This window comes from Hemicordylus capensis, chromosome 2 (assembly GCF_027244095.1).
Source record: "Hemicordylus capensis ecotype Gifberg chromosome 2, rHemCap1.1.pri, whole genome shotgun sequence".
NCBI lineage: Eukaryota > Metazoa > Chordata > Lepidosauria > Squamata > Cordylidae > Hemicordylus > Hemicordylus capensis.
This window is the reverse complement of record NC_069658.1, coordinates 297,258,712-297,286,216: the sequence shown is the minus strand read 5'-3', so window position 1 is coordinate 297,286,216 and position 27,505 is coordinate 297,258,712. Positions and strand designations below refer to the sequence as shown.

Genomic DNA, 27,505 nt, shown 5'->3' with positions numbered 1-27,505 from the left:
AAAACCTGCTGTCCACCCTTGTCAAGGATTCCATAGTGGGATACAAGTGTCAACTGAATGCATGGATTCTGAAAGGAATTGAGAACCTTCTTTTTAATGTCATGAACAAAGTAGTTAAACCTGTAATGCTGAATGATCTTACAGAGATCTGTATGGATTCGTCATTTCTTGCTACTCACTGCTACCTCTTTCTACCCCTCTATTCAATAAATCACTTGCTCTTAATGAGTTAATATTTCCTTCAGCATACTTCATCGGAACTCAAGCATGAGCTTGCATGCCATGGAGAGTCATACTCCTCTATTGATTGATGTTAACAGGAACAAAACTAAGAGGAGGAAAATTGAGATTAAAACAGTCTTTAGAACATTTCCACTAGGTTTTAAAGTAATACTTAAGCATCTGATGGAATTTATCATTTTCTATTAAATATATAGTAGCAGTACTGAAATCAAGGAAATCTTGATAGAATTTTTAGCATTTAGTAGCTGACATCCAGCGCAAGTCACTGGGGACATAGCAAAAGGCTGTGTCTTTATAGCCAGAGGGGTGTGCATGGAGAGAGGGGAGTGATTTTTATTGAGCTCTCTGGTCTCCAGAAGATCTCTCCCCATTTCTCACCCATTTGTGTCCCACTGTTGGGGAAGTCTCTGGGTGCATTAAGAACATTCTCCAGTTGGTGCATTGCTCCGGATGTCAGCCACTGTTCTTTTGCACAGTGTCCTTCAGTATACTAGGAGCTCTCTGGGTTACCTTTTCTGAAATCTCTTGATCCTTGATAAATATGAAGTAGCTTCTCAAAGGTCTTGGCTGAGTATTTGTACCTGAAAAATATGACTGCCACAACCCAAGACAGCTTGATGGTTATTAAGGAGTTTGTGCATTCACAGGTCATTAAGTTGTTCCAGAACAGCTTGGTATTTCATAAGGGTATGGCCAGCTTAGGTCAGTTTTTATTTGTTTTATTTATTTAAATCATTGTTTTGTGTTTCCCAGAAACACAAACACATATTAGGCCTCTGGATAGCCCGTAATGCATTGGGGATATGCTAGAGGACGGGATGGCAGCTCATGCTGCCACATGACTAGGACTGAATAAAAGCCTGGGGTGGACTTGGGCTGCCCAGCAGGGTAGTGCCAAGATCGCGACTGATCCCGCTGCTCTACACAAGTAGCCCTACCTGGGTAGGACTGCTCATGTGAGCAGCCCCATTGTGTTTCATATACTCAGTTTATTTGTACTACTGGGTGTTATGGCACCATAGATCTTAATTCTTCTTCTTTCATATTGCACGGATATGAAATCTGATTTTCATTGGTGATATGCCTTAATAACCTTTTTAGCTAGCTCTGGCTTTTCAAAGTCTTCCACATTAATAAGATTACTTATTGTGTAAGACTGACAGCGTTCTAAAGTTGAGATTTCATGTTCTTCTGTAATTCAGATCACCTTATTTATATGCATTATTTTGTGACTTTCTTTTTCTTCTGCTTTGTGCTTTACAGGAATAGGTTATGCTTCCATCGTGATTGTGTCACTTCTGAATGTGTATTACATCGTCATCCTGGCTTGGGGACTGTATTATCTATTCCAGTCATTTACGAGTGTCCTGCCTTGGGCTCACTGTCACCAAGAGTGGAACAAAGAAACCTGTGTGGAAGACACTCTCAGGAAGAACAAAACGCTCTGGATAGCACTGAATAATACCACTAACTTCACTTCTCCTGTCACAGAGTTTTGGGAGTAAGCAAGTTTAATTGTTGCTGTTTGCAGCATTTTATGGCACATAGATTATAGATTAAAATAGTAACTTTGACTGAAATTCTAAAGATCACTTGATCCTACAGGGGCCTAGAGTGGTGTTTTCTCCTGGAGCCTGATAGAATCTCAGAGAAAAACATATATCCCTCCCGCTGCCCACATAAAGACACAGATTAAAGTTCTCATTCATGCTTTTCCAGTGGGTATGTTGCATTGTGGTTGCTTTTTCTGTTGTCCATATCTAAGTGGAGGTGTGTTTTCAAAAATTTTAAGCATTTATGGGAGCCAATCTTCTGCTGAATTAAGGGAATCTAGAACAGGATTGACAACATAATGGATCCTCTGTCCTCAACAGTGTTCCCTCTAATAGGGATTCCCAGATGTTATGGACTACAACTCCCAGTATCCCCAACCAAAGACCACTGCAGCTGGGGATGCTGGGAGTTGTAGTGAACAACTATTAGATGGAACAGTGGTCCTCAAGGATGTTCAGAGAAAATGATTAACTTGTTTGATTTTCCCATAGGGTTAATTATTGAGGAGAAGTTCTTCTAAAGACTCTTACTCTGAAGTGATTCTGTTGGCCCCTATCACTTTACTCCAGAGCAGTAGCTCCAGTCTATAGAGATGTCTGAGCACAGCAGGGGGCTTTGGTAGCATTCATGATCTTGAGCTGTGGGATATATGTGTAGGGATATGCTGGATGTGGGATGATCAGTAAGGAAGAAACTAACCTGGCCTGTGTGTAACCTTTGCTTCTGTCCTGGCTTAGTTTATTTCATTCACTGAGCACCATGTCAGCTCTTTGAATTGACTTCTTGACATGTATTTTATGCCTAAATGTATGATGAGAAATCCATGAGGAATGCTGTCTATGTGGAACATATCTGGCATGTGTTATGTTTGGAAAATGAATCCTAGGAGCTGTGCTGAAACTTGTAACCCAAGAGTCAAGCTTGCATCATTTAAATACCATATTTACCCAAACCCAAAATGAGGTTCCCCCCAGTTCTTCCTGTTAAATATTGGTCTCTGTGTGTCTTAAATCCAGAGTCCTCTATCTTTTGAGTGAATACAGGTACAGCCTGGATTTAGCTTCTATCTTAAATTCAGAGCTGCCTTCTATTCAGGTAAATATGGTAGAATAAACCTTGGGTTATGTGAGAGATGAGAAAGTGGCTTATACAACAAAACTGTTAAATATACCATTAGCAATAGTTAAGCTTTCAAAAAGTAAACTATACCACATGGAAAGAGATTGCATTTGGTGTAGCCAGTTCATATAGGAGCACTGGGGTGGGTGGTGGGGAGTTACTTATTACACTGGAAGAACTTTGCTTTACACACTGATGCAAAACTTTTCAGTAATCAATAACTATGTTCTATGTATTAACTGATCGAGGTAAGCTGACATTGCTCAGAGCTAGCTAATATGTTACAGAACTCATTTAACACATGTGGGATAATACATGTGAAGCCTATTCACACAAGCAGCCTAACTCAGGCTAGGGCAGCTCAGCCTGGCTTGGGCTGCTCATGTGCAACTCCGGATTCAAGTGCTGCCCAATCGATCCCAGCGCTGCCCTCTCGCCCAGCCTGACTTTTAGCCCCAGCGTTTAGCTGTTCAGCTTCCTCCCTAGCTGCTTTTAAGGCCCTTCTTAAGACCTACCTGTTTAGTCTTCTCCCCGGACCACCATTTCTGGCAGTGAGCCAGGGGGAAGAAAACTGCCATGTTCGTGGCGTGGCACACCTTGGGATGGAGGGGGAACGTCCCCTTGCTCCCGGCCTCAGCCTTCGCCGTACTGCCACTCATGTGGACGTGTGGCAAAGGCACAGATGGCCACCACTTGCTTGCCAGGGAAGGCAGACCAGCTCCTGTTTTCCCTGCAGCCCTTGGGAACGATGACCACTGTGCATCACCTCATGGCCTTGCAAGTATGTAAACATCTTTATCACTCACTTGAACTTGGTACATTCAGAAGAAAACTGCCTTGTTTTGTGAATGAAGTAATCTTGACATGTTTGTTGGTGTTTGGGTTTAGAGCTTGGGTGCATCTATTTGGTTGAATGTATCTATTCAGCTTTATCAGTAGTCCCCCCTGGAAATGACACATCTCAGGCATGTTTGACTTTACTGAAATGCTCACCTGTACATGCTGAGCGATGTTGTCTTCACAGCCATGTTACTGATTATGCATTGGAGGCCATCATTATAGCCTATTTGAGTTAATGGCCTGTGCAAATCTCATGCTTGTTTGAGCAACAGTCATAGGGGATAAGCAAATCTGGCTTTATTTCCAGAGATTTACCTCTTGGGATCACATCACATGCTTCAATTTCTTAGTTGTGAAGGTTTCATTTTGTACTATATGCTTGCAAACATAGTACTGAAAGGTCAAGAAGCAGGTGACAAGTACCAGTAAACAAAGCTTTGATTGTTTTCTGCCAACCAAAACCTTATAAATGCTTGGGAATCAGCAGACCGGATTCACCCAGAATCTAAGTAAGCTTTTCGCATGCTCAGTTCATGTAACTCTAAGGCCAGCAGAAGAAAATTAAAACAAAATTCGCTTTAGGCTCCTGTGCCCTTGAAGGCAGTCATAAATTTAGCAAAATGTCTTCACTCTCTCCCTCTACTTGAGTGAGATCCTTGGGCAGTGCTAGTTTATTATCATCCATGCTATTTTAATCAGCAGTTCATCTTAGTTGAAATGGAATATCCTTCAAGAGTTGCGCAACTCCTCTAGCTCTATGTTTTGTTTACTTTCTAAAGCCTGTTAGAAAGCTGATGAGTGGATGATCATGTTACTGAGATGGAGGTAGTTCTGTGCCCACTTTCCCTCTGTATGGTATTTGGACTTTTAAATCATAAACCACTTCTTGATAACTTTTTAATCATAAGGGAATATAGTGACAGTGGAGAATTATGTGTAGATGTACCTGGAAAATACAAATTAGATATATCAATAGAAATACATACAAGTTATGAAGTTCTTTCTTTTCTTTTCTTTTCTTTTTTGCTTTAGCTGTAGTGCACAGCCTACTTCCCAAACTGCTCCAGTAATTCTCCAGTAACCAGGATTTGGGGGCACTGTTTTACAGTGGTTCCATTCCTACCTCTCTGGTAGATTCCAGATGGTGTCGCTTGGAGACTGTTGCTCTGCAAAGTGAGAACTAGTGTGGAGTTCCACAAGGCTCCATTCTGTCTCCACTGCTTTTAAACCTCTACATGAAACCACTGGGGGCAATTATCTGGAGGTTTGGTGCTAGGTGATCAATATGCTGATGACACCCAGATCTGTTTCACCATATCTTCCCTAAATGCCTGCCTGGAGGCAGTAATGGGCTGGATGGGGGACTAACAAACTGAGGTTGAATCTAGATAAGATGGAGGTACTGATTGTGAAGCCAGCTAATGGCACAGTGGGGAGGTAACTTGCCAAGGGAGAAGAGGTTGCTGATTCAAATCCCCTCTGGCATGTTTCCCAGACTATGGGAAACTCCTATATTGGGCAGCAGCGATATAGGAAGATGGCAATGGTAGACCCCTCCTGTATTCCACCAAAGAAAACCACCTGGCTCTGTGGTCACCAAGAGTTGACACCAACTCAATGGCACAACTTTACAACTTTACTGATTGGTGGGGGGGTGGGGTCAGGACCAGAGAGATGGTTTAGATCTGCCTGTTCTGGATAGCAACATAGGAAGCTGCCATATACTGAGTCAGACCATTGGTCTATTTAGCTCAGTATTGTCTTCACAGACTGGCAGCAGCTTCTCCAAGGTTGCAGGCAGGAATCTCTCTCAGCCCTACCTTGGAGAAGCCAGGGAGGGAACTTGAAACCTTCTGCTCTTCCCAGAGCGGCTCCATCCCCTAAGGGGAATATCTTACAGTGCTTACACTTCTAGTCTCCCTTTCATATGCAACCAGGGTAGACCCTGCTTAGCTAAGGGGACAAGTCATGCTTGCTACCACAAGACCAGCTCTCCTCGCCTAAGAGTTACACTCCCCCTGAAAGATCAGGTATGTAGCTTGGGAGTGCTCCTGGACCCAAAGTGCTCCCTGGTTTCTCAAGTTGAGGCAGTGGCCAGGAGCACTTTTTATCAGCTTCAGCTGATACATCAGCTACGTCCATTTCTGGAGGTAAATGACCTTAAAACAGTGGTATATATTCTGGTAACCTCCAGGCTTGACTATTGTAATACATTCTACATAGGGCTTTCTTTGTATGTAGTCCAGAAAGTACAATTGGTACAGAATGTGGCAGCCACATTGGTCTCTGGGACAACATGAAGGGACCATGTAATACCGTAAAATTAATAGCACTGGTTGCTGATATGTTTCTGGGTGAAATAAAAAGTGCTAGTTATTACCTATAAAGCCCGTAACTGCTTGGGTCCAGGGTCTTTGGGAGAGCACCTCCTTTGTCATGACCTTGCTTTGTCATGACCTTTCTGGAGAGGTCCAGTTTACGACTCCCATAGACCTGGGAATGGACTTTCTTTGTGTCTGCCCTTCCTGGGCTTTGGAATATGCTCCCTGCGAAAATAAGAGTATCTCCTTCTCTGTTTGTTTTCAGGAAGACCCTCAACTCACCTGTTCTCACAGGCTTTTAATTATAATTAATTTTAATAATTTGTTTTACTAACTGTGTTATGCTACTGTTTTATTGTTTTTCCTTTTTATGCTACTGTTTTTATTGTTTCATGTATTTTAATGTGGTGTTTTTTAAATATTGTGTCATATTTTGTATACCACCTAGAGATGTACATATCAGGTGGTATTAAAAATATGATAGATAAATAAATAAGGTATCATAAATATCACAATTTTTCTTTCAAATGGTGGTGCTTGAAAAGCAACTCGTTACATTGTTTTATTGAATCTTTGTCTTTTGTTTCTTTTTAAACTTTTAAGACGGAATGTACTGAGCTTGTCTTCAGGAATTGATGACCTGGGTGTTGTCAAGTGGGACCTGGCTCTTTGTCTCCTTCTTGTCTGGGTGATATGTTTCTTTTGCATTTGGAAAGGTGTCAAGTCAACTGGGAAAGTAAGTATTCTCTGCTTCTCTCTTTGTAATTACGATTTTCTTTCAGTGTAAATGCCTGGAATTAAAGGATAGATTGGGTTTTTAAAATTTATTTATTTATTCATTCATTCATTTAACATATTTTATACCGCCCAAAACTCATGTCTCTGGGCGGAAAAGAAATATTTTCTGTTAAAGAAACAGTTCCTCTAACACCCCAGAGTTCATTAATTTATCTACACTGGGGATGGAGCTGTATTGTAGTATTGAGTCAGTTCCTTTAGGTGTCTGAGTCAAAATGTTAGGGACTAATTTTAAGCAATAGTTTTGCATCCACACCAAATCTTGGACCTCAGATTCCTGAATTATCATCTTAATGAGGTTATGTATCGATTTTATTATGAGCTTCCAACCTATTCCTTGTTTATCCAAGTACTGAATATGCAGTTAGTGCTTAGTTCACTGTGCTCTTCTACTAGACATACTGAAACCTGGGGGGGAACTTGCTCTGAGCAAGTTCAATAACAGTTTCAACAGCTTTTGAGATGTTTTCACAAGTCACAATGGTTGAAAATTCATGGATTCCATGTTTTTTTTGCTTTCACCTTACGGCCTTTCCCCCTCTTTTTTGTTGCTGAACAGCCCTCTTAATAGTCCACATTTGTCAACAGGATCAATGCACTTTTGCAAGATCATGCCCTGGTAATAATTAGATAGCAACCAGATCTCCCTCCTCTTTAAACATATGCAAAAGAACAACATTAATCAATTCTAACATCATTGTTGAAGAATGTGATAGGTAATAATCAGGGCCATCTTAAATATACAAAATTGCTTTGATATTCATCTCTCTATCTGATATCATCATGGATCAAGAAACCTCATAAGAACAATGATTCTTCTAGACTAGTTTTTTAATTATATATTTTAAAAGAACAGTTTCCATATATCAGTGTTTGTGCTGACTGAAAATGTTTTCTTTTAGAATTAATTCCCACTGGCATGACATACTAAGCTGACTTAGTTTGGAATAGTTTCTCAGTGACAGACTGAGTACTGTAGTACTTATGATTATCGTATTCATATGATTTTGTGCTCACCTTCAGAGGTCAAGAAGGAACAAAATAGTAGCAATAACAATTGTGTAGCCTTTTGTTGAGGTCCTGAATTCTATATTTACAAATACTCTTTTCATGTAGAAAAGGATGGAAAATTATTAAGGTAGGGGATGAAAATAAAGAGGAGGATGGAAAATTTGGAGGAGGAAAATTCTGGATTTTCTTTTACATTATACTTAAATAAATGAGAATGTCCACATGATTTTCCAAAGGGAGAGTGTGGGGAGGGGGCATGAAAAGGTTGTGTAGATATCTGTATTGCATTTAGAGATCAATCTGGCTGCAGGAGCTATTACGGTGCAACAGCCTTTGATATCTGCCTGCTAATCTCCTGAGGTTCACTTAAAAGCCAAGAAGATGCATCTTGGGAGCTTTCAGCTGGCTAAACCAATTTCACAAAAACAAAACTATATTAAACAAAGCAACAGAGCTGTAATTACCAGATGGCATCATCTGACCCTATTTAGAGGAGGAGAAGAAAAGAAAAGAAAAGACCAATCAGAATTTGACTGGGGTATGAATACCCTGATGCAGATTCCCAGAAAGCTTGTATGTGCTCTGTGTTTTTGGCAAGACAACCAGAAACAGAGAAGGAGCACAATCTTGTGGGTATCTTCTCTTGTGCAAGATTGATATAAATGTGGTCTTCCCCTATTCATGCCAATGGGTTTTCCACTTGAGAATGGATTGGGTGCAATGTCTTCCTTTGCCATGAAGGCGAGGATGAAGCCCTCTTTGCAGAAACAGAGCTACTTACTAGGCTGATGCCTCTAGTTTACATGGAGTTAAAAGTGGCACACTCACTTCAAGTCCACAGGAAATCCCCCTTTATTCACTTCTGTTTGTGCTCCTCTGTGAAGCCGCTTTATTAAATTCAGTCACAGTCCTTGGTTGCGTTGAACTCAACTTTCCAGATTGCTGCAAATTGTCCTTTGGTATTTTCAGGCATAACACTAAAACCACCTTGAAGCTGCTGCTTGTATGCTATTTGAGTTCACAGTGTGAATGTTACTAATGCAAAACAGAGATCATGGCTCTTAATAGCCTGTCTGCTTGTTTGATTACAGCCTTCCTTTTCTCATAGTGGTTCTCGGGTCTTTGTGCTAGTTGCAGACATAGAGATCTGCTTTCATTTAGTCCCCAAATGCAGCAAGATGACATTTGCTTCCAGTACAGTTATGCATCTTCCTTTCTCTGTTGCTCACTTTATTAGTGTGATTCCCTTTCCTGCATTCCCAGATGTTCAGCTTACTTTGGTGACCATGTTTCTTCCAGTATGCTGTGGAGTCCATGTGGTATTTGGATTGTCCAACACATAATGGATCTGGATGTCATTTTCCGCAAGCATGTTTGCTGAAAGCATAGTGCAGTCAAGGGCCATCAGATTTCGACCCATTCAGATAACTCAGTTCCAAATTGGTTCCATCACATAGTTAACATGTAATGGGATCCATGATGAACTGCGTTTTTTGAAGTAGTCTTATCGGCTCTAGTAAAATTAGAGGAAGGGATAGCCATAAGAATAGATCCTTAAAAGTACCCTGTAATTTTCCTATGAGTGAAGTGTCAGACCAAATCTTTACTTGGTGATAAGTGTCACTGAGCATGCTTGGACTATAGAAGGCATCTCAGAAAGAAAAGTGAGCATGAACTGTCTGGTGCTCAATTTTAACTTTCTTCTGTGTGCATGATTTATACATTTTGAAGCTGTGTGCTTCATTTGGTTGATGGATGCCAACTGCAAACATCTGTATAATGAGAATGAAGTCTGTTAGCTTGTCAGCTTCAGCAGCAGTGAAGCAAATTGCTATCAAGGAGGTCTAAGTATAACAAGGGCTGACAGTAGTTTTTGGCGTGTCCTAGGTCTCATTTTATTTATGTGTGTATCAATCCCCAAGCTAACTTCAGAGATCTTCATTGAGAAGGTACAAGCAAGAGTGACAATTTAAATAAAGAGATGGCTGGCATTGACCAAAATAATTACAGTGGGAAATGTCAAGTGGAATATGGGAGGAGACTAAAAAGAAAGTTATAGCTAGGGATGTGCACCACCCGGTTCGGCGCTTCTTTTCTGGAGCACTGAACTGGTTTGGAAGTCTAGCATTTGAGCTGGTTCTGAGGCAGGGAGGGTGCCCTTACCTGCCCAACCGCTTTCCCCCTGCTGGCACTCTCCCCATAATCGTTGTCATGGGGCTGCAGCATACCTTCCCACAGCCCTGGTCAGCATCGTACCAGAAGTGGCAGATGCGCATGTGCACCAGCCATTTCCGGTACAACGCTGACCAGGGATGCAGGGAGGTACGCTGCAGTCGTGCAGCAATGATTTTGGAGAGAGTGCCAGTGGTGGTGGGGGAAGTGGCAGGGCAGGTAAGGGCACCCTCCTTGCTCCTTAAAGGCCCTCCCTGCCTCCTGAAATTTCACAAACCAGTTCATGCACATCCCTAGTTATAGCCAGTCTTATGTCAGCATAAATGTCATTTTGCCTCTGTTACAAATGAACCATTTTCTCTAGGACAATGGATACACTTTCATGCAATTAAATAAGGTTTAGGGGACTCGTGATCCACTGAAGATTATAAGCCAAGGACAAATAGGAAGAGGGAACAATTAAATAGGAATGTCTATTTGTAGCCTCAAATAGCAGGAGTTTCCAAATTAATATTCTTAGATACCCCTAATTCTCTTTTTTCACTGACAAAAGCAATAACCTGTCATTTTGTCTTTTATTACCAGGTTGTGTACATAACAGCAACGTTCCCATTCGTCATGCTTCTTGTACTGCTAATCCGTGGTGTCACTTTACCTGGAGCTGCAGAAGGCATTAAGTTTTATCTTTACCCTAACATCTCTCGGCTAGCAGATCCACAGGTGGGTAACTAGGAATTAGAAACTGTTATATTTTTCTTCCCATATTCTAGAAAAAAATGTGAGGAGGGAAGTTGGGAGATGACGACATGGTAGATTTCCTCATTACTTAAGCAATCAATGGAAGATTACTTCTGTGGTTCTATTTTATTTCCACTGTGTCTTTTCAAAAAGGTTATTACTGTTAATATGTTAATGCATTTTCCATGTGTGTATATCTTTTTTATATTAAAAGGATTCTGAGGCTTGTAGACTCTGTCCAAATATAGCATCTCAGCTTTTTTGTTGATATTAGGCTGTGGACAAGGTAAGGGAGATAATTTTTGCTTCAGTGTTTAGTTCTGAAAGGCAACAAAATTATGGAGCACCAAATGGAACGGTAAGAAGGAATTGTGAGTATTTGCAATTGTCCATGTGTTATAGATGCCCTTGGGGAGGGCAACTGAGGACAATCATAATAATGATGAAATGGGAAGACTTTACAAAAACCTCACAGTCTTTAAGAAACTTGCTTTCCAGTAAATACTTGGAAGACAACTCTCTTAGCATGGTACAGGTATACAGTTCTCAATTTTTTTCTATGGTCCCAGCTACATCAATAAGACCATATTAAACTTCATACAAATGCTGTGACATCATACGCTCTTGTCAGCCACAAGCTGCAGTTCCTTTAATGCAGAACTGTCCAATCAAAAGATCACAATTCAAAAAAGAATGCAGTTCACTCTGAAGTAGTTATAAGCAGCAAAGTAAAGACAATAGATGTTGCAAAACAGATGAAAATACCATGGGATGCAATCCATCTGGAGCATCTTCATGGCAACACTGAAGGGATGGGAGATGTACAATAGGATTCTGAAAAGATGCTACTTCCACATTCTGATGCTTTAGGAAATTCTCTGCCAGCCTATGCAGAACAGAGTAGGTGGCTCTCTATGGTTGTGGCAAGAAACAAAGCAATGGGTGGGTGAAGAGGTGTCATTTTTTCTTTTGCAAGCCTGAGATTCTTAACAAACTGATATGACTGTATCTTGCACATTGTGTTCTTTTGCTACTGCACAAAATGTATATATATGCAATGCTCGGTGGTGGTGGTTGCTGCTGTTTTTAAATTGATCATGTTTTAATTCAGTTTTGTGGCAGCTTCTTGTGATATGTGTATGGAATGGTGCAGTTGCAGTAACAGGGTGATGGTATTCGCAACTGTGTCTCTAGTATTCTTGAAGAGGTTATTTTGAAGAGTTGCCTTTCCTTGTTGTTAGACTTAAAAAGAAAGTGTATAGGTTGTATATCTTAGATTAACATTAGATAATGACTAGAACTGGTGCAAGATGCATTCTTCTAATGGTGTTTTCATTCATCATTTTTTAGGTCTGGATAGATGCCGGGACACAGATCTTCTTCTCCTATGCAATCTGCTTAGGTGCAATGACTTCCTTGGGGAGCTACAACAAATACAAATACAACTGCTATAGGCAAGTTTCCTACCAAAGGGGCTTAGTGTGTTAGCTAAATGATGTGTAGGGAACCGTGGGTTCAATTTTTTCTTTAATTAACTTCCTCCATGACATATGTGTGACTTAGGGACTGTTTGCTGCTGGGATGCCTGAACAGTGGTACCAGTTTTGTGTCTGGCTTCGCAATTTTTTCCGTCCTGGGCTTCATGGCACAAGAGCAAGGGGTGAACATTGCTGATGTGGCAGAGTCAGGTACGATGGTGTTGGTGGCAGTGATGGTGGGCACTGCCACCCAGTGTGTGAGCAAAGTACTACAAATTAAATCAACCGAAAGGAAAGAGAGGTTTTTAAAATTACACAGTATTTCAGGAAGCAAGGTCTGATTTACTTCAGGAAACAGGACAGTTTGAATTTCCCCCCAACACATGCTAAATATAAGATGTATCTGAGTTTAACAGTAATTCTCAAAGCAGAGTCAACAAGACAAGCCCTGTGGTTACTCTCCCTGTGCTTCAGAATACTAAGAGATGGTGTCTGGAATCTTCACAGACCCACCACATTTGCTTTACAGATGAAAATCTGTGCTAGAAAATGTCTATTGCAACATATATACATTTTAGTACAGAGCTTTGATGGAGCTGATGCCATAACAGGGCTAGGTGGGAGAGTGCTTGGAGAAAGATCTAGAACTCCGTTTACAGCTTCCCTCACTCCCTGCTCTCCCAGTATGTGTAGGTTTCCATCCTATCACCCAGCTCTTCCTTCCATACTTCTAGAGGTGTGTGCATGTAAACAGAGCGATGCCCCACACATGTTTCTGTGCATGGGACAGGCCGGATTCTCCCTTATACCTAGGGATATATTTTCCACTTACTTTCTTGTACAGTTTTTAAATAGTGCTGAGTTACACATGTAGACTGACAGAACAATGGCTGACATCCAGAGCAAGGAAGCACCAGTGCAGCAAAAGGAGCAGACTAACTGCACTTCCAGACTACCTTGCACCAGTGCACTAGAGAAGGGGCAATTTTTGACAACCCTTCCCCGGGAAGCCCTCTTTGTGGCACAGAAATATGTCCCTGAAGACTTATTTTCAGACATACTTGGAGGTTGTCAAAATTGCCCCTTCCCAGGTGCAGTGATGTAGGTAATCTGGAAATGCTGCTGGTCTGCTACTTTCACTGCACCAGTGCTTCCTTGTTCTGGGTGTCAGCCAATATATCCCCAACACTATAACTTTTGAAGAAAGCATGCAAATTCTCTTGGACTTCCCTTGTAGCACCTGGACATATGTGTCCTCCTAGGCTATGCTAAACTAGATGCTCAGTTTGTGTTGGTCAATATGATCCTATGACTGCTAAGACAAGCTGGCAGAAATTTCTGCAAGTGATTGCAGAAACTGGTAAAAAGTGTCCTGGGGAATCCCAGAAGGTGCTGTTGGCTAAATCGATTATTGCCCAACTTATACATTTTATTTGACAATGTGAGTGCGTATATATGGAAAGTCTAGGGCAGCTTCAGAAGGCAAGGCATATGGATAATTACTGAGTGTGAAGCCATTAAATACTGTGACTACCGTGAGGTAAATGCACACTTTAAGTTGCAAAGAAAGGCTACCCCAGTGTCTCCTGTGGGGAAAGTTTGCACTGTGGTTTGCATACTGCATTGTCAAAGCGGTGCCTTTTCCTTCTTATGGTGCCACTTTAACGGTGACGAGGAATTCCAATGGAGATTTGTGTCTTCCCTCAAATGTTAGTTTTGCTTTATTTCTTTAATAAACAAACCCAGCACTATTTTTCCAAGCAGAAAAAGAAAAATGAAGGAGCTGGAAATGGTTGTTCATATATCTTTTAAATCCTGGCACATAAACCTGTATATTTGAGCTGCACATTGTTTTCATATAAATATTGGCCACAATACAACACAGAATTAGACTTGGTGTTAGACCTTGGTACTAAATCAAATATGCCTTATTCATCCATCACCTTGAGGGCTTTTTTAAGTAAAGTGACAAACCATCTGATTCTAACTACATTTACTTAGAAGTAAGTTCCACTTAGACTTATTCAAGTATGTGCAAATAGGATTTCCGCTAAGATAATTTATGAATGAACGAACTCATAAATAATAAAATAGTTGGTCAGATTGAGTTTCCTGGCTCTTGTGGGAAAGCTTGGCAGAAACTGGAACACCTAAGAGATGAGCCCAATTTATTAGTACTCTTGGAGGCTTTCCACACGAGCAGGGCTTGTGCGGGGAGAGTGGGCTTAGCCTGCTCTCCCCACACACGATCAAATACCTAGCCATGGGCAGCCGGATCGGCTGCCCACATGCTTACTGGTAGGGGTTGCAGGGATTGGGGGCCACCTGGCCCCTGGAAGTCCCAGGGTGCCCCACACAAGTGCACGGGGCATCCTGGGGAGACCCCCGAGACCGGGAGGCTTGTTTTAGCCTCCCAGTGGGGGTCTCCTCACGAGTCGCCACAGCATGGAGCTGCACCATGGTGACTCACGATCGTCAACATGAGGTTGCGGAGTCCTTGCTCCACCAACCTCATTTAAGGGGAAGGCGGCTATGGCGGGCTAGCTGCCAGAGAACCACCGGGCTTGCCCGTAAGCCCAGTGGTTCTCACAATGGGGGAAGCCCGGGCTGGGCTCCTTGAGCCCGGTCCCCCCACCCATCGTGAGAATAGCCTCTTTGGCTCTGATCACAGCGGGCCCTTTCTCACTATCAGGGACCTGGGTGGGAGGGTGTGCAGGGAGGAAGGCTACAGAAGCTTACCTCTCCTGCAGACGACCAGGTGCCAGTTTCATGTATCCAGACAATCCGCTTCTACCCCAGGCAGTGTGGAGTTGCGGGGGCCAGGATGCATCCTTCCAGTCCTTGGAAATCCCACAGTGCACCCTGCAATGCATAGTAGTGCATTGTGGAGAAATCCCCCCAGAGATGAGTGGGCGCCCTTCAGTGGTGCTCACTCCCTTAACCTTGTTTAATAGCCAGGCTTCATAGCCGGGTCCGCTACCAAGGCACTGCCGGGCTCCACACAGCTCCCGGTGGTTCTCATGGGTAGCCAAACCTGGGCTTGGCAGCCTTAGCCCCGTCTTGTTGGCTGCTCATGACAGCAGCCTCAGAATGAGCATGAACTATATAGGTGGAGCCTTTAAAAAAAAAAAAAAGCTGAAATCTTTCTGGTCAGCTGTTTGGCTGAACAACTGATTGGTGGAACTTTTGCTTTTTCAAAAGTTCCCAGTGTGCACACCCAGCTGTTGGATCAGGGAGGGAAACTGTGTACACAGGACACATTTTTACCCATGGTTACTCATTCAGTTGTGGATGCTGGTACAAAGGATAATCTTAACTGTGCACACTTATAGCTGGATCATGCTTCATAGGCAAAATTCAGAGAAAGTTAGTTGCTCCTAAGCACCACTGGAAACAGTGGGACAGTTAAGTCACAACCAACTTTAAATCCCATTCATTTCAATGAGGCATATGCAACTATTAATTTCTGGTCTGAAACCCATGTGATGGGAGAGTTAGCCTATTTTTCCTTGTAGCTTCTTCCTCTCCCTTTTTGTTAAATAGAAAGGAAAATGGACAGTAAAAAAAGGCATCAGCAGTGAGTGACAGGTGCTGATCCATGGAGAGAATTCTCTTGCTGTGCTTTGTAGCAGAGAGAAAATTTCTTTCCAGTAGGATAAAACAAACAAACCAAAGTGGCATTTTAATCTGAGTCTGGAACATTCCAACACACCAAAGTACCTCCTTTAAACAGAAGATTTCATGAAAAATGTTGATGTAACTTGTCCAAATTATATTCAGAATTACCAAAACATTTAAACAAACAATAGTGTCTTGCAGCTTCTTCGTCTCGTTACGAACTTATTGCATTGAAGCAATAATTTCTTCATTGTAGTACATGAATGTTATGTGCCATAGAAGTGAGCTTGGTGTTAGCTTCTAGTAGCCCTTTATACAAATGATATGGGATCTATGCCTGACTTTGCTAATAATTATTCTAGTAGAGGGACTTTAGCCTTGTTTCAGTCAGAGAAGCCCGTTATCAGCATTAAAGGAGCAGGAATTCTGGGCCTATGGCTGTTGCTTTGTAGAGTAAGAGCAATCTGTCTAGTGACTGCAGCAAATGGCTTACTTATAGCACAAGTGGGGCATGCCATTAGCATAATGTCACATAAGATTATGAGAGCAGTGGCTGGTTATTCAGATAATCAGTTGTTCCAACAGAAAGGAGAGCTATTGGGCCTCTTCCTTTGCTTTGCATAAATGCTGTTTTATTAGCACTGGTAGAACTATGGCAGTTTACACTGGCCCAAAATCTAGCCTTTTGAACATAAATCCAAACCCTAGAAGGTATTATGTCCGTTGTGTTTGTCGAAGGAGAGGCTGAGTATTCAAAAATTCCAAAAGGAAGTTTGGAGCAGAGCATTTCCTCCTCCATTGTCAAAAAGCACGGGAACTGCTCCGGCTGTAATTACATCAACTCCAGAAGCTCAGAGATCCCTCTTCCATCTTACCCTTACAGTGTTTGACCTGTTCTTGACACACTTGAGGCAGATGGTGAGACTAACATGGGATAAAACAATGGCTTGCAGATTTGAATATTGTAGTTACTGCTGTAGCTGTGCATGCTTCTTTGTCAGATTAAGGATCTGAATGAATTCCGTTCTGGAATCTTCAGTTGAGTTTGGGTAGAGCTGAATGGAACCAGGCATCCCTACTGGGGAGTAGGGTCTTGCCTCCAAGAATGAATTGATTACTTACTGCCTCTTCTCCCTTTCCCTGCTTCCTTGTTTCTCTCTTTCTTCCTCTAGGTCCAGGCCTGGCCTTTATTGCCTACCCCAAAGCTGTGTCTATGATGCCACTGCCAACTTTTTGGGCTATTCTTTTTTTTATTATGCTTCTGTTGCTTGGCCTGGATAGCCAGGTGAGTAACCATAGTAACAAACATGGCATTCATAAAGTATGAAGGAAAACCTGCACTGTACATGGAATTGTTTCTGTTGACCTTTCTGCTCTGTGGCAAACACGTTGTAGATCGGTGGTTCCCAACCTGGGTTCCTCCAGATGTTGCTGAACTACAACTCCCAGCATCCCCAGCCACATTGGTTGGGAATGCTGGGAGTTGTAGTTCCGCAACATCTGGAGGAACCCAGGTTGGGAAACCCTGTTGTAGATGTTTAGAAAAGCATTCCTTAGTAACAGTATGGAAAGGATAGCCAAGAAAGATAACTGAATGGAATGCCTGTGTTGGAGTCCTTACATCAGCTCTGTAGTTAAAACCTATTTTGTTGAGCTAAAGAGTTGGGGTGTGCAAAAGCTGTTCAATGTTGAATCTATTTACATTGAACTGGCCTGGTTCAGCAGCACGATCCCGAACCAAACCAGGGCCAGGTTGTGGCCATGCTAGTGGCCTCTGTGCATACGCAGAGGCAGGAACTGCACCACTGCTGCAAAAGGCTATTCCAGAGGTGACTGGAGTGTACTAAGGGGCAGAGAGCAGCAGTGAGCCGGCAAGAACCTTAAAACAACCTTTCTCGCCACTCCCCCACCATCCTTTGGTGGATTCCCCGACCCCTTTAGTTGTAAAAGGGAATCCTCACCGAATTCTGTTTTAGAAGGATTGCTGCCTGAACCAGTTTGATTGGACAGGCTGGTCGATTTGACCAAACTGGTTCTGGGGAACATGGTTCAAATTCAGTTTGAACCGAACTGCATTTTTGGGTTAGTTCACACCCCTACTAAAGAGCACAGTTTGCTTGATAACTTATAAATACAGTTGGTTAAGAAAAGGGTTTTGCAATGGAATTTTTAAAAAGCAAAAGCTGAATCCTAGGATTATATCACAAGTATCTCTGCATTACAAACTGTTTGCAAGACCTGAGATTAGAGGATTTCGTTCAGCTTTGGAGACTCATTGCTAAATTTAAATTAGGCATTGACACAGTCAAAACACATTCATCAGTATGGTCTCTTCCCCATAATTATGTATACCTACATACAGGTGGATCTCCTTATTTGTGGTTTCATTATCCGTGGCATCATGTATCCGCGGTCAGGAAAATGACATCCAACCTCTGCATTCACACACAAAAACCCCTCCATGTTGACCTCACGCATCCTTGAGTCGGGGTGGCCAAAAATGACTGTGGAGGTCATTTCTGGCCACCATTTTAGGAACCGGAGTCACAAAATGGCTCCCATTTTTTAAAAAAAGCCACTTCAAAATGTGAATTTCTTTTTTGGCTGATTTGTGGCCACTTTAGGGGCACAGTGTGATTTGGGGGGAGCAGCAGAGACCGGCAACGCGCCCCCCCCCATGGGTGATATACAGCCATTTTGGGGCCAGTTTTTGGCCACTTTAGGTGCATAGTGTGACTTGTGGGGAGCAGCAGAAACGACCGGGAACCTAAGCCCCATGATCCCATAGGGATCAACAATTCAATATTTGCAGTTTCAGTGTCCATGGCAGAGCCACGGAACGGAACTCCTGCGGATATTGAGATCCACCTGTATAGGCATATTTTTTATTTTGTCCTACTTGTTCTACTTTTGTTATTTTGTTCTTCCTTCATGGTGTTTATTGCAACATACATGAGGTTCCCAGCAGGGGTGTAGCAAGGTTGGGGTGGGCCCAGAGACAAGATTTTAAAATGCCACCCCGTCACTGAATTAAAATTATATTTATATATATATTTCTATTGTGGCACATAGGTGTGTATGCATATAGATCGATAGATAGATGGATAGTTATAAAACCTATGTGCCACAATAGAACATCATCCTAAATTGTTTTTTTAAAGGTTTGTAAATTGTGGACGATGCAAGTCATTTAATGGTATTAGAGAAAGACATGCTGTTCTGGTAGCTCCAGGTATTAACACTCACATCAATTTCAGAGGATGAACACAACTGAAGGAAGCCTGGGCGGGTGCGCAGCTGGGGGAGTCAGTCATGTGACTTGCCTCTGGGCCCCCAGACAACTGTCTCCCCTTGCCCTATTATAGTTACGCCCCTGGTTCCCAGGGCATTCTTACGTCCAGGTCAGATCCAAGTTACACCCAGACCTGCTCAAATTCTAAAACAGTACTGCATCAGAGTATTCGGGGTGGAAGGGGGAGGTGTGCACGTCCATGTACACACACACACACACACACACACTTTAGTCTACTTTGCCCCTTGAAACCTACCAGATTGCTTGGGGTATGGGCAAAGTGACTGAAAGAGGAACCTGCTGGTAGAAAAAGGAAAGTAGTTTTTGACATATATTAATAGGTTTTGATATATATTAACACCATATGTACTGTTTTCTAGCAAATGAAGAAGCTCATTTGGTTATTTGTCTCAACCTTAATTATTAACAAATTAGCTAAAGTCACCCCTTGGAGCCTGATTTCCGAGGAACAGTGTACCCTCAGTATGTATTGCCTATCAGAAGGCCACTGGACATTCAGCACCTTTGAATACCAAGCCATTCCTACTGGAACCAAAGGCTAGGTTCTTTTCGTATAGCAGTACAGATTGTGCAGTACACACTGTTGTTTTTCCTTGGGAAAATAGAGGGTTTGTTTGGTTTGCTCCCCCCCCCACACAGACCTCTTTATGTGACACAAAGAAGCCTGTTAATAATTTCTAGACAATTGCTAGTTGCACAGATGTACTAGGGATTTAGGAAGCATTTCTTTGAGGTGGTTTAAGATTTTAAACTAACAAGGTCCTATTTATTCTTTGAGAAAGTAGCATTAACATTAAATAAATCTACTTGACAGGGGCAGAAAGTTTAGTGATTCAAAAACCTCTCATATGAGCAGAGATTAGTGGAGTTTTCCCTCTGGTTGTTACTTACTTGATCTTTTAAATTGACAAAGCATTCCATTTGTTCTAAATGGCTCTTTAGTGCTTAATCTTTGAACTCCAGTGAGTGACTTTTAATCACTTCCAAATTGAATGTTAAAGCATGCTCAGTGCTGTGGTTCTGCAACCAAGTACTTATGTAAATTGAGGGTTGCCTAGTAATTTTAAGTCATTTCTCACTGTGTCGAATAATTAAAACTAATTGGAGCACTTAATGTTTTGTTTCCTTTTGGAGCATTGTCAAGCAGGATTTTGGAATGCCTGGAGCAACTTAGGAGCAAGCTGCACTAAAGTTACATTACATCAGAGGGGGAAATAAAGACAGGAACACTTTTATATAAGGTTAAGACAGGAGTTTTAATACACTGACTTCTGGGTTTTACCACACAGAACTATATACTAATCTAGGTGTTGCTTGTTAACAGAGACAAATGGACTTAATATGTCTAAAGAAAATTGCTTATATATAGGCCATTTAATATTGAGCCCATTCATATGACTGGGTGGGTGGCAGGGCGAGTGGGTGGGGGAAGGCTGCAGTCCAATTACTTCCCCCCCAGATGATCATTTTTGAGTCTTCAGCATGCTGCCACACACTGACAATCTGCGCTGCTCCACTGCAGCATGGAGCTCTGGAGGCCAGGACGATGTGATCTAACCTCTGGGTATCCCATAATGCACTGAGCGCCATGCATTGGGGAATCCCCCCAGAAGATGGGCACTCTAGGCGCCTGGCTCTGTGACTGCACAGGCTGCAAGCACCCCACACAGTCACATGACTGAGGAGCCTGGGTTAAGGGAGTGCTCACTCCCTTAACCCCAGCTAAAAGCCAGACTAAAAATCCAAGTTAAGTGGCATTGCCCTGCCGGGTTCAGGCCCAATCCCTGCGATTCTCACACGCAGCCTAACCCAGGCAGGGCTTCCTGCAGGGATTGCAGTAAAGCAATCCCATGGTGAGAGAGCTGAACTGCAAACATGGATTAGATCAACATAAATGCTAAAAGTATTGAATGTAATAGTCGTTGTCCCTGCCTTTTTCATCCAGCCTATCTGGAGCATTTGGGGTGGTCTACAAATTTGAAAGAAAGAAAGAAATGTAGATCAGGGAGGGTTTGGAGATAGGAAAGCAAAGGAGCAAACATGCTAAGGAATCTGAGCAGGAGTGTTTGCCACCTTTGAAAAGTAGCACTGTAGTAATTGACTACCAACTTTGGGGCCAGGTAGAAAATGTGGCCTTCCCTCCAGTTTATTTTTAGCCCACCCACCTAGCCTGATTGAGGTACTGGCTGTTAGAGGAGATAGGCAAAATACTGTTTTTGTATTTCCTCAGAGGAAGCTTGTAATTTCCGACTGCAACTTCCAGCGGTTGCACAAAACTGATTACAGCTGCACTGAGTGGCATTTTAAAAGTGACTTACTCATTACTTAAAAAAAAAAAGCACCCTGAATTATATTAGCTTGATTTGCATTAATATACATTTACAGCCAAGGTGTTCCTAACTGCTTCAGGCATATTGAATATGATGCTTCCCTGTGCAGACATAGCATCCATACAGGGAGGGACCCCCTTTCCTTCCTTGGTGCTCACACAAGCAGTATACTAGGGCAGCCCAAGGAACAGGAGGTCTGTGCACACCTCCCATATCCCCATCTTGCCCTCTTGTTTTGCTTGGTCAAGTACAGGAGCCCATGTAATTTGATAGAGCAGGGTGGGAGAGCTGGATGGAGATAACAGAGATGTGCAAATCCCTGTTCCCTGGCCTGCCCTGGTGCATGTGAAAGAGAGGGGAGAGATCTTGCTCTCTTGAGCCCTTTGGAGATATCTCTGCATGCAAGTGCTAAGTCCACACAAGGAAGGGTTGTGTACCCTCAGCTTTTCAAGCCGGTTTGAATTGTATTTTCATCCAAAGGCCATTGTGCCTGGGGGTGGTAGAGGTTGTACTTTGACAATGTCTGCGGAACCAAGGTTGGGAAACTGCTGAGCTAGAGAGTCCACAACATGAGAATCATTCCCCATTTGATGTATTCACATTCTTTCTCCTTTGATCCATGAGCCTGACACATGCTGTAAAGAGCACCAAGCATACGTTTGACTTATTTTAAAAAGGGGGAAGAGAGAGAACTGGGAACCAAGGCCCAAACGCTAAACGCTGCCCTCATGCTGTAACCTTGACATTTTGATAGGTTAGGTGAGACGGAGTGGATTTGGTGTTCTTCACTGGGATGGCTGACACTATTTCCAAGAGGTGCTTTTGTTATAAGAGAATGACGCACATTCAGTGCATTTGTTGAGTGGTTTCCCTCCCTCCCCCTTTTCTTCCTCTCCAGTTTGTTGAAGTTGAAGGACAGATCACATCGTTAGTTGATCTGTACCCATCCTTCCTAAGGAAGGGTTACCGGCGGGAAATCTTCATTGCTATAGTGTGTTTCCTCAGCTATCTTCTGGGACTAACTATGGTGACTGAAGTAAGTAGAAACTGTGACAGGTTTGCATTGGTCTGGTTTGTTTTTCCAACAGGAATCTACACTACGAAGTTGATTGGCTCAGTGCAAGCGCGTAGCCAAGTTATTCGGACAGTTACTCTGCAAAAGCCATTAAGAGCTCCTTTACTCATACCTCAGTAGTCCAGTTCTTCTGTTTTGTACAAATTCACTGCATGCTAACTATGTAAGATCGTGTCAGTTTAAGCCTTTCTTATATTATGAGTGCCCTCTTTATCCAGCACTGCGTTTCCCCAAAACTATTCTTATAAAAGAAACTGCATTCAATCAACATCTATCGTATTGTAGATATGGATGAAACTAAATGAGTCAGATATATAGCATGTGGGAAGTTATGCCATGTTACAGTCTAGCTCAGTGGCCGACATGATGCCTATCTGCTTGAGAAGGGCTGTTGTCTGCAGGAAGCCTCTGGCATCCCTGTGGTGATGGGCCAGTGCGCAGCTGAGCAGGCATGGTGGAGGGAGCCATGCTCCAGAAGCCCTTTCTACTTGCATTAAAAAGTTCCTGAGGGCCATGCAGCCCTCCACCTTCGTGTCCACTTGGTTGCACAGCGAGCCATGGCTGCAGGGACACTGGAGGCTTCCGATGGGCTCACAGCCCTTCTTATGTTGATGCACTACTGTGTTTTAAAAGTTGTGTTTACCATGTTGGCCATTATATTTAGAATTTGGTGACAGAATCTTCTAGACGACACTAGAAAACTGGAAACAATGTTGTGCATGGCAGTAAAACATGGTTGAGTGGAGGGGGGGTGGGAGAAAGTGACCAGTGGGCTCCTGATGAGTTCTACTTCCATATTTTAGTCTCATTATAGCATTGTCTGTTGCAGACCAATTGTTTCATCTCATCATATTGCTATAAATGTCCATCCTAAAATACTGTACTTTAGAAAGGAAATGCTGAAGTGTTGCAGTAGATTAGACTAAGTGGCTTCATTTTGATCAATCACCACCTCTTTCAGTATGCATTCTATATAAGCAATGGGTGCAGGTTCTGGAGAGGACAACAGTATGTACTTATATTCAAGAGTTGATTGGCGCTTGTAGTTGTTGACGAGTAAGCTTCTGCTGAGTGATTCATAGATGTGAAGGATAGCAGTGAAGGTCAGCTTGCTTTTCACACTTCTTTTATGGTGGTTTATTAATAGTACTAATAGTTCTCTTCTCTGTGTCCTTCTTTTCCAGGGTGGCATGTATGTGTTTCAACTCTTTGACTACTATGCAGCTAGTGGTGTATGCCTTTTGTGGGTTGCATTCTTTGAATGCATTGCTGTAGCCTGGGTTTATGGTGAGTAATGTTCTGGCCTGGTATATATCTTTCAGGGACAATGAGAGTAGTGGGGTGTTGCAGGATAAGGCCCCTGGGGACTATCCATTCCCCATTTGGGACAATGGGTTCTGGAAGCACTGTTTATATAGCCGTCCCATTTGTGCAACCCCAGTGCTGACTTTGAAGGGGGCAGCAGCCCTGCAGTGCAGTGTTATGGAGACATAATGCTGTGTTGGATGTCAGTTACCATTTAGTCAACTCTGGTTGGCTCTGTGGTGCCATTGCTTTCCATACATCATCCCTGTTTAGTGGCATCATATAGTGAAGGAGGAAGAGGAAAAATTGTGTTGAAATTACAAAATTGCCCACAGTAGCATCACATTGGGGGCAGGAAAGCATAATAGCTGTGAACAAAGAGAAAAAAGTGGAAGGGAGGACTCAAAAGCCCAGTTTTTGCCTCAGAACATTGCCATAGGTCCAGTTGTAAGGTTAGAACCAAAAGAGGCCAGACATCCAGACTCATGAAACCTCCTCTTGTGTTTGATTCTAGGCGCTGACAATATGTATGATGCCATAGAAGATATGATTGGTTACAGGCCCGGGCCCTGGATGAAATGGAGCTGGATTATAGTCACACCAGTTCTCTGTGTGGTAAGTGTTGAAAAGCCTGGCTAAAAATTTTTTTAGCATCTATTATAGGCTGGGCTGTTTTAGTCTTTGTTTTTCTGCAGAAGTACCTTCTGGAAGAACAATGTGTATGAGGTATCAGATTATGTGTGTTTAATATGTTAATCTATTACTCCAATGTTAACAGATCTGACCTGTTTAAAAGCCCAAACCAGCATTGTTAATTAGACTGAGATATAAACTGTTAAAGCCCCAAGTGGCCTGGGCCCATGATACCTAAAGAGCCATCTTCTCCCCCATGGACTTGCCCACCAATTGAGATCTGTTTCAGAGGCCTTCTGAATTCAGGTGGGTGGCTGCCAGAGTGAGGGTCTTTGCTGTAGTGGCACCAAAATTATGCAGCTCCTTCAGACATGTTTACCTACTAGCATCTTTGTTAACTTTTAGACACCAGGTGAAGTCCATCCTATTGGTGCATGCTTTTGTTGTTTGAGATTATTCTAATGGTATTTTAGCAGCTGTTTTTATCTTACTGGTGGTTGTTGAAAGCTTATTTTATTTATGTGAGCTACCTTAAGGTTATTTGCAGTGAAAGAAAGGATACATACATACATTTTTCACTTCCTCTATTCGTTGGTAGACTACTGTAAGCAAGCATAGTCAAAGACACAAGACAACCCTGTTACACAGTGCCAATATTTTGCCTGGTAGAGAATATGTACTGTTAAACTCTATGCATGTTACTCAGAATTAAATCCCACTGGCTAACATGATGCACAGCATTGGTTCCATAGCACTGTGCCCCAGCATCAAGGCTTCCCCAGCACTGTTGCAAATAGGGAAACCTGAGGAATGCTTCTTCTGCAGCTACTGCTTCTGAACCATGTCAGGGCCGCTTTAGAAGTCCACAGAAGCCCCAGGGCATAGCATGCACTACAGAGACTTAACACTGTGCATCATGTTAGCCACTATGTTCAGTGGTTTAAGGAGGAGAGCTCATCTTGTGATAGCAAGCATGGATTGTCCCCTTTGCTAAGCAGGGTCTGCCCTCATTTGCACTTGAATGGGAGAACACATGTGAGCACTGTAAGGTGTTCTTCTCAGGGGATGGGGCCGCTCTGGTAAGAGTTATCTGCATGCATGCATTCAGAAGGTTCCAAGTTCCCTTCCTGTTATCTCCAAGATAGGGCTGAGAGAGTCCTGCCTGAAGCCTTGGAGAAACCGCTGCCAACCTGTGTAGACAACACTGAGCTAGTTGGGCCAATAGTCTGACTCGGTATGAGATCGCTTCCTATGTTCCTAATTAAGCTCTAGGAAGTGTGCTCAGCAGCCCAAGTTACTCAACTCCAAAAGGTAGAAGCTTTCCTATTGGATAGAAAACAAGCAGACAATGCTATGTAGGCATAAACGTCTTTCTTCTTAATGGGATGTACTTGTACAGTGCAAATAAGGCTATCACATTTTAATGCACATTGTAATTGTGTGCTCTTAAGACATTTTTATAAATAAGCCATTTTATTTGAATGAAAATATAGCACTTCAGCTAAAAGAATAAAAATTTGGAGAATAGCGTTGTAATGGCCTCTTCCAGATTTAAAATTCTTACAATACAAACAGTTCTTACACTACAAACAGAAAGACAGGGATGTGGCTGGCTCATTCCTATGCCTCCAAAAAGTGGGGTAATACATGAAGTGGTGAAGCACAACTTCTAGGATTCAAAAGCTCTCCGTAAATCCTTTCCTTCCCACTTCACAGCCCCTTGTAGCTATATACACACACACACTCTACATGTAGGCTGAGGGAAGTGGGGTGGAGAACCATGCTCCACACTGGGGAAAACTACCCTTTTTCGACTTCAGTTTCCTTATATTAGAAATGACTGCTCATGGCTCTATAGTGCCAGTGATAAAATCAAATCGAGTCAGTTGCAGAAATCACACAATTCTAACTTCGTCTTGACCTGTTCTCTTTTTGTTTGCTTTCCTGTCACAGGGGTGCTTTATCTTTTCCTTGGCCAAGTATACACCGCTGACCTACAACAAGGTGTACATATACCCTGACTGGGCAATCGGCCTGGGCTGGGTTCTTGCCCTCTCTTCTATGATCTGCATCCCGCTTGTTATGGTCATCCGTATTATACAGTCAGATGGCTCTCTCATTGAGGTAAGTCAATCAGAACTGTGAGACCTGGAAATACACAAGAATAAACGTGTTCTGGACTGGCTCTTTTATGTTTGTTTGTTCAAGCCTTAATGTTAGTGCTTTGATCCAGTGCATGCACAGAGCTCCTGACAGAGTAATTTCACATGTGTTGTGTGTACATTACAGCATGCATAGTAACTCACAGAGTATGTGAGTTCCTTCACTAAACAGAGGAAGACTCCATGCAATTAAAGAAGGTGGCAGTCACTCAGTCTGTGTTTATATGTTGAAGAAGATTATTGGTGCAAAATACATTTATTTAGTGACTGGACAGTCAGAAAACTGCCATTTTGGGATGAAGTTAGGCATCCATGTAAATGGACAGATTGTTTTCAGATCACCAGTGCTTTTGGTGATCTGAACATTACAAACCACATAGATACAGAGCCATCCATCTCAGGAGACTTTTCAAAGCAACAGACAAGCTAGTACAGGCATTCTCCGAGCTGCAAACACTTGAATTTACAAACAAAGCTCTGTAACATGTTGCATTAAGGAAGCGCCCAACTTAAAAACAGCAACTCGCACATACAAGCCGCACATACAACCCGCACATACATCACCCTTGGGAACTAGATGTGTTCCAAGTTGTGAACATCCAACTTACAAATGAACTTTTGGAACACAGCCCATTTTAAAGTTGGGGGCTTCTTGTATACTCTTCCCACTTCTTGCACCATTTGTTATGAAGGCTTTTAATAGAATGATTATTATTTACAGTTGTTTGTTGGTCGAGGTTCCCAGGTATAACATACAGTACATGCAATCAATACATGGAAAGTGTGCAAGTATGC

General features: G+C 42.5%; 1 protein-coding gene across 8 annotated transcripts in view; it reads left to right on the top strand.

Annotated features, from left to right (window-relative positions):
- Positions 1 to 27,505, top strand: part of SLC6A6 (solute carrier family 6 member 6) — a 76,527-nt gene that overhangs the window by 40,934 nt on the left and 8,088 nt on the right. For 7 of the 8 annotated variants that reach the window (XM_053303178.1, XM_053303174.1, XM_053303177.1 and 4 more), the window contains 10 exons: positions 1,507 to 1,744; positions 6,681 to 6,813; positions 10,644 to 10,778; positions 12,147 to 12,250; positions 12,360 to 12,484; positions 17,065 to 17,177; positions 22,434 to 22,571; positions 23,795 to 23,897; positions 24,430 to 24,530; positions 26,502 to 26,672. In XM_053303178.1, the coding sequence (XP_053159153.1) occupies positions 1,507 to 1,744; positions 6,681 to 6,813; positions 10,644 to 10,778; positions 12,147 to 12,250; positions 12,360 to 12,484; positions 17,065 to 17,177; positions 22,434 to 22,571; positions 23,795 to 23,897; positions 24,430 to 24,530; positions 26,502 to 26,672 (1,361 nt within the window). Of the gene's footprint in view, positions 1 to 1,506; positions 1,745 to 6,680; positions 6,814 to 10,643; positions 10,779 to 12,146; positions 12,251 to 12,359; positions 12,485 to 17,064; positions 17,178 to 22,433; positions 22,572 to 23,794; positions 23,898 to 24,429; positions 24,531 to 26,501; positions 26,677 to 27,505 lie in introns of all 8 variants that reach the window. The other variant, XM_053303182.1, reaches the window with a different exon arrangement.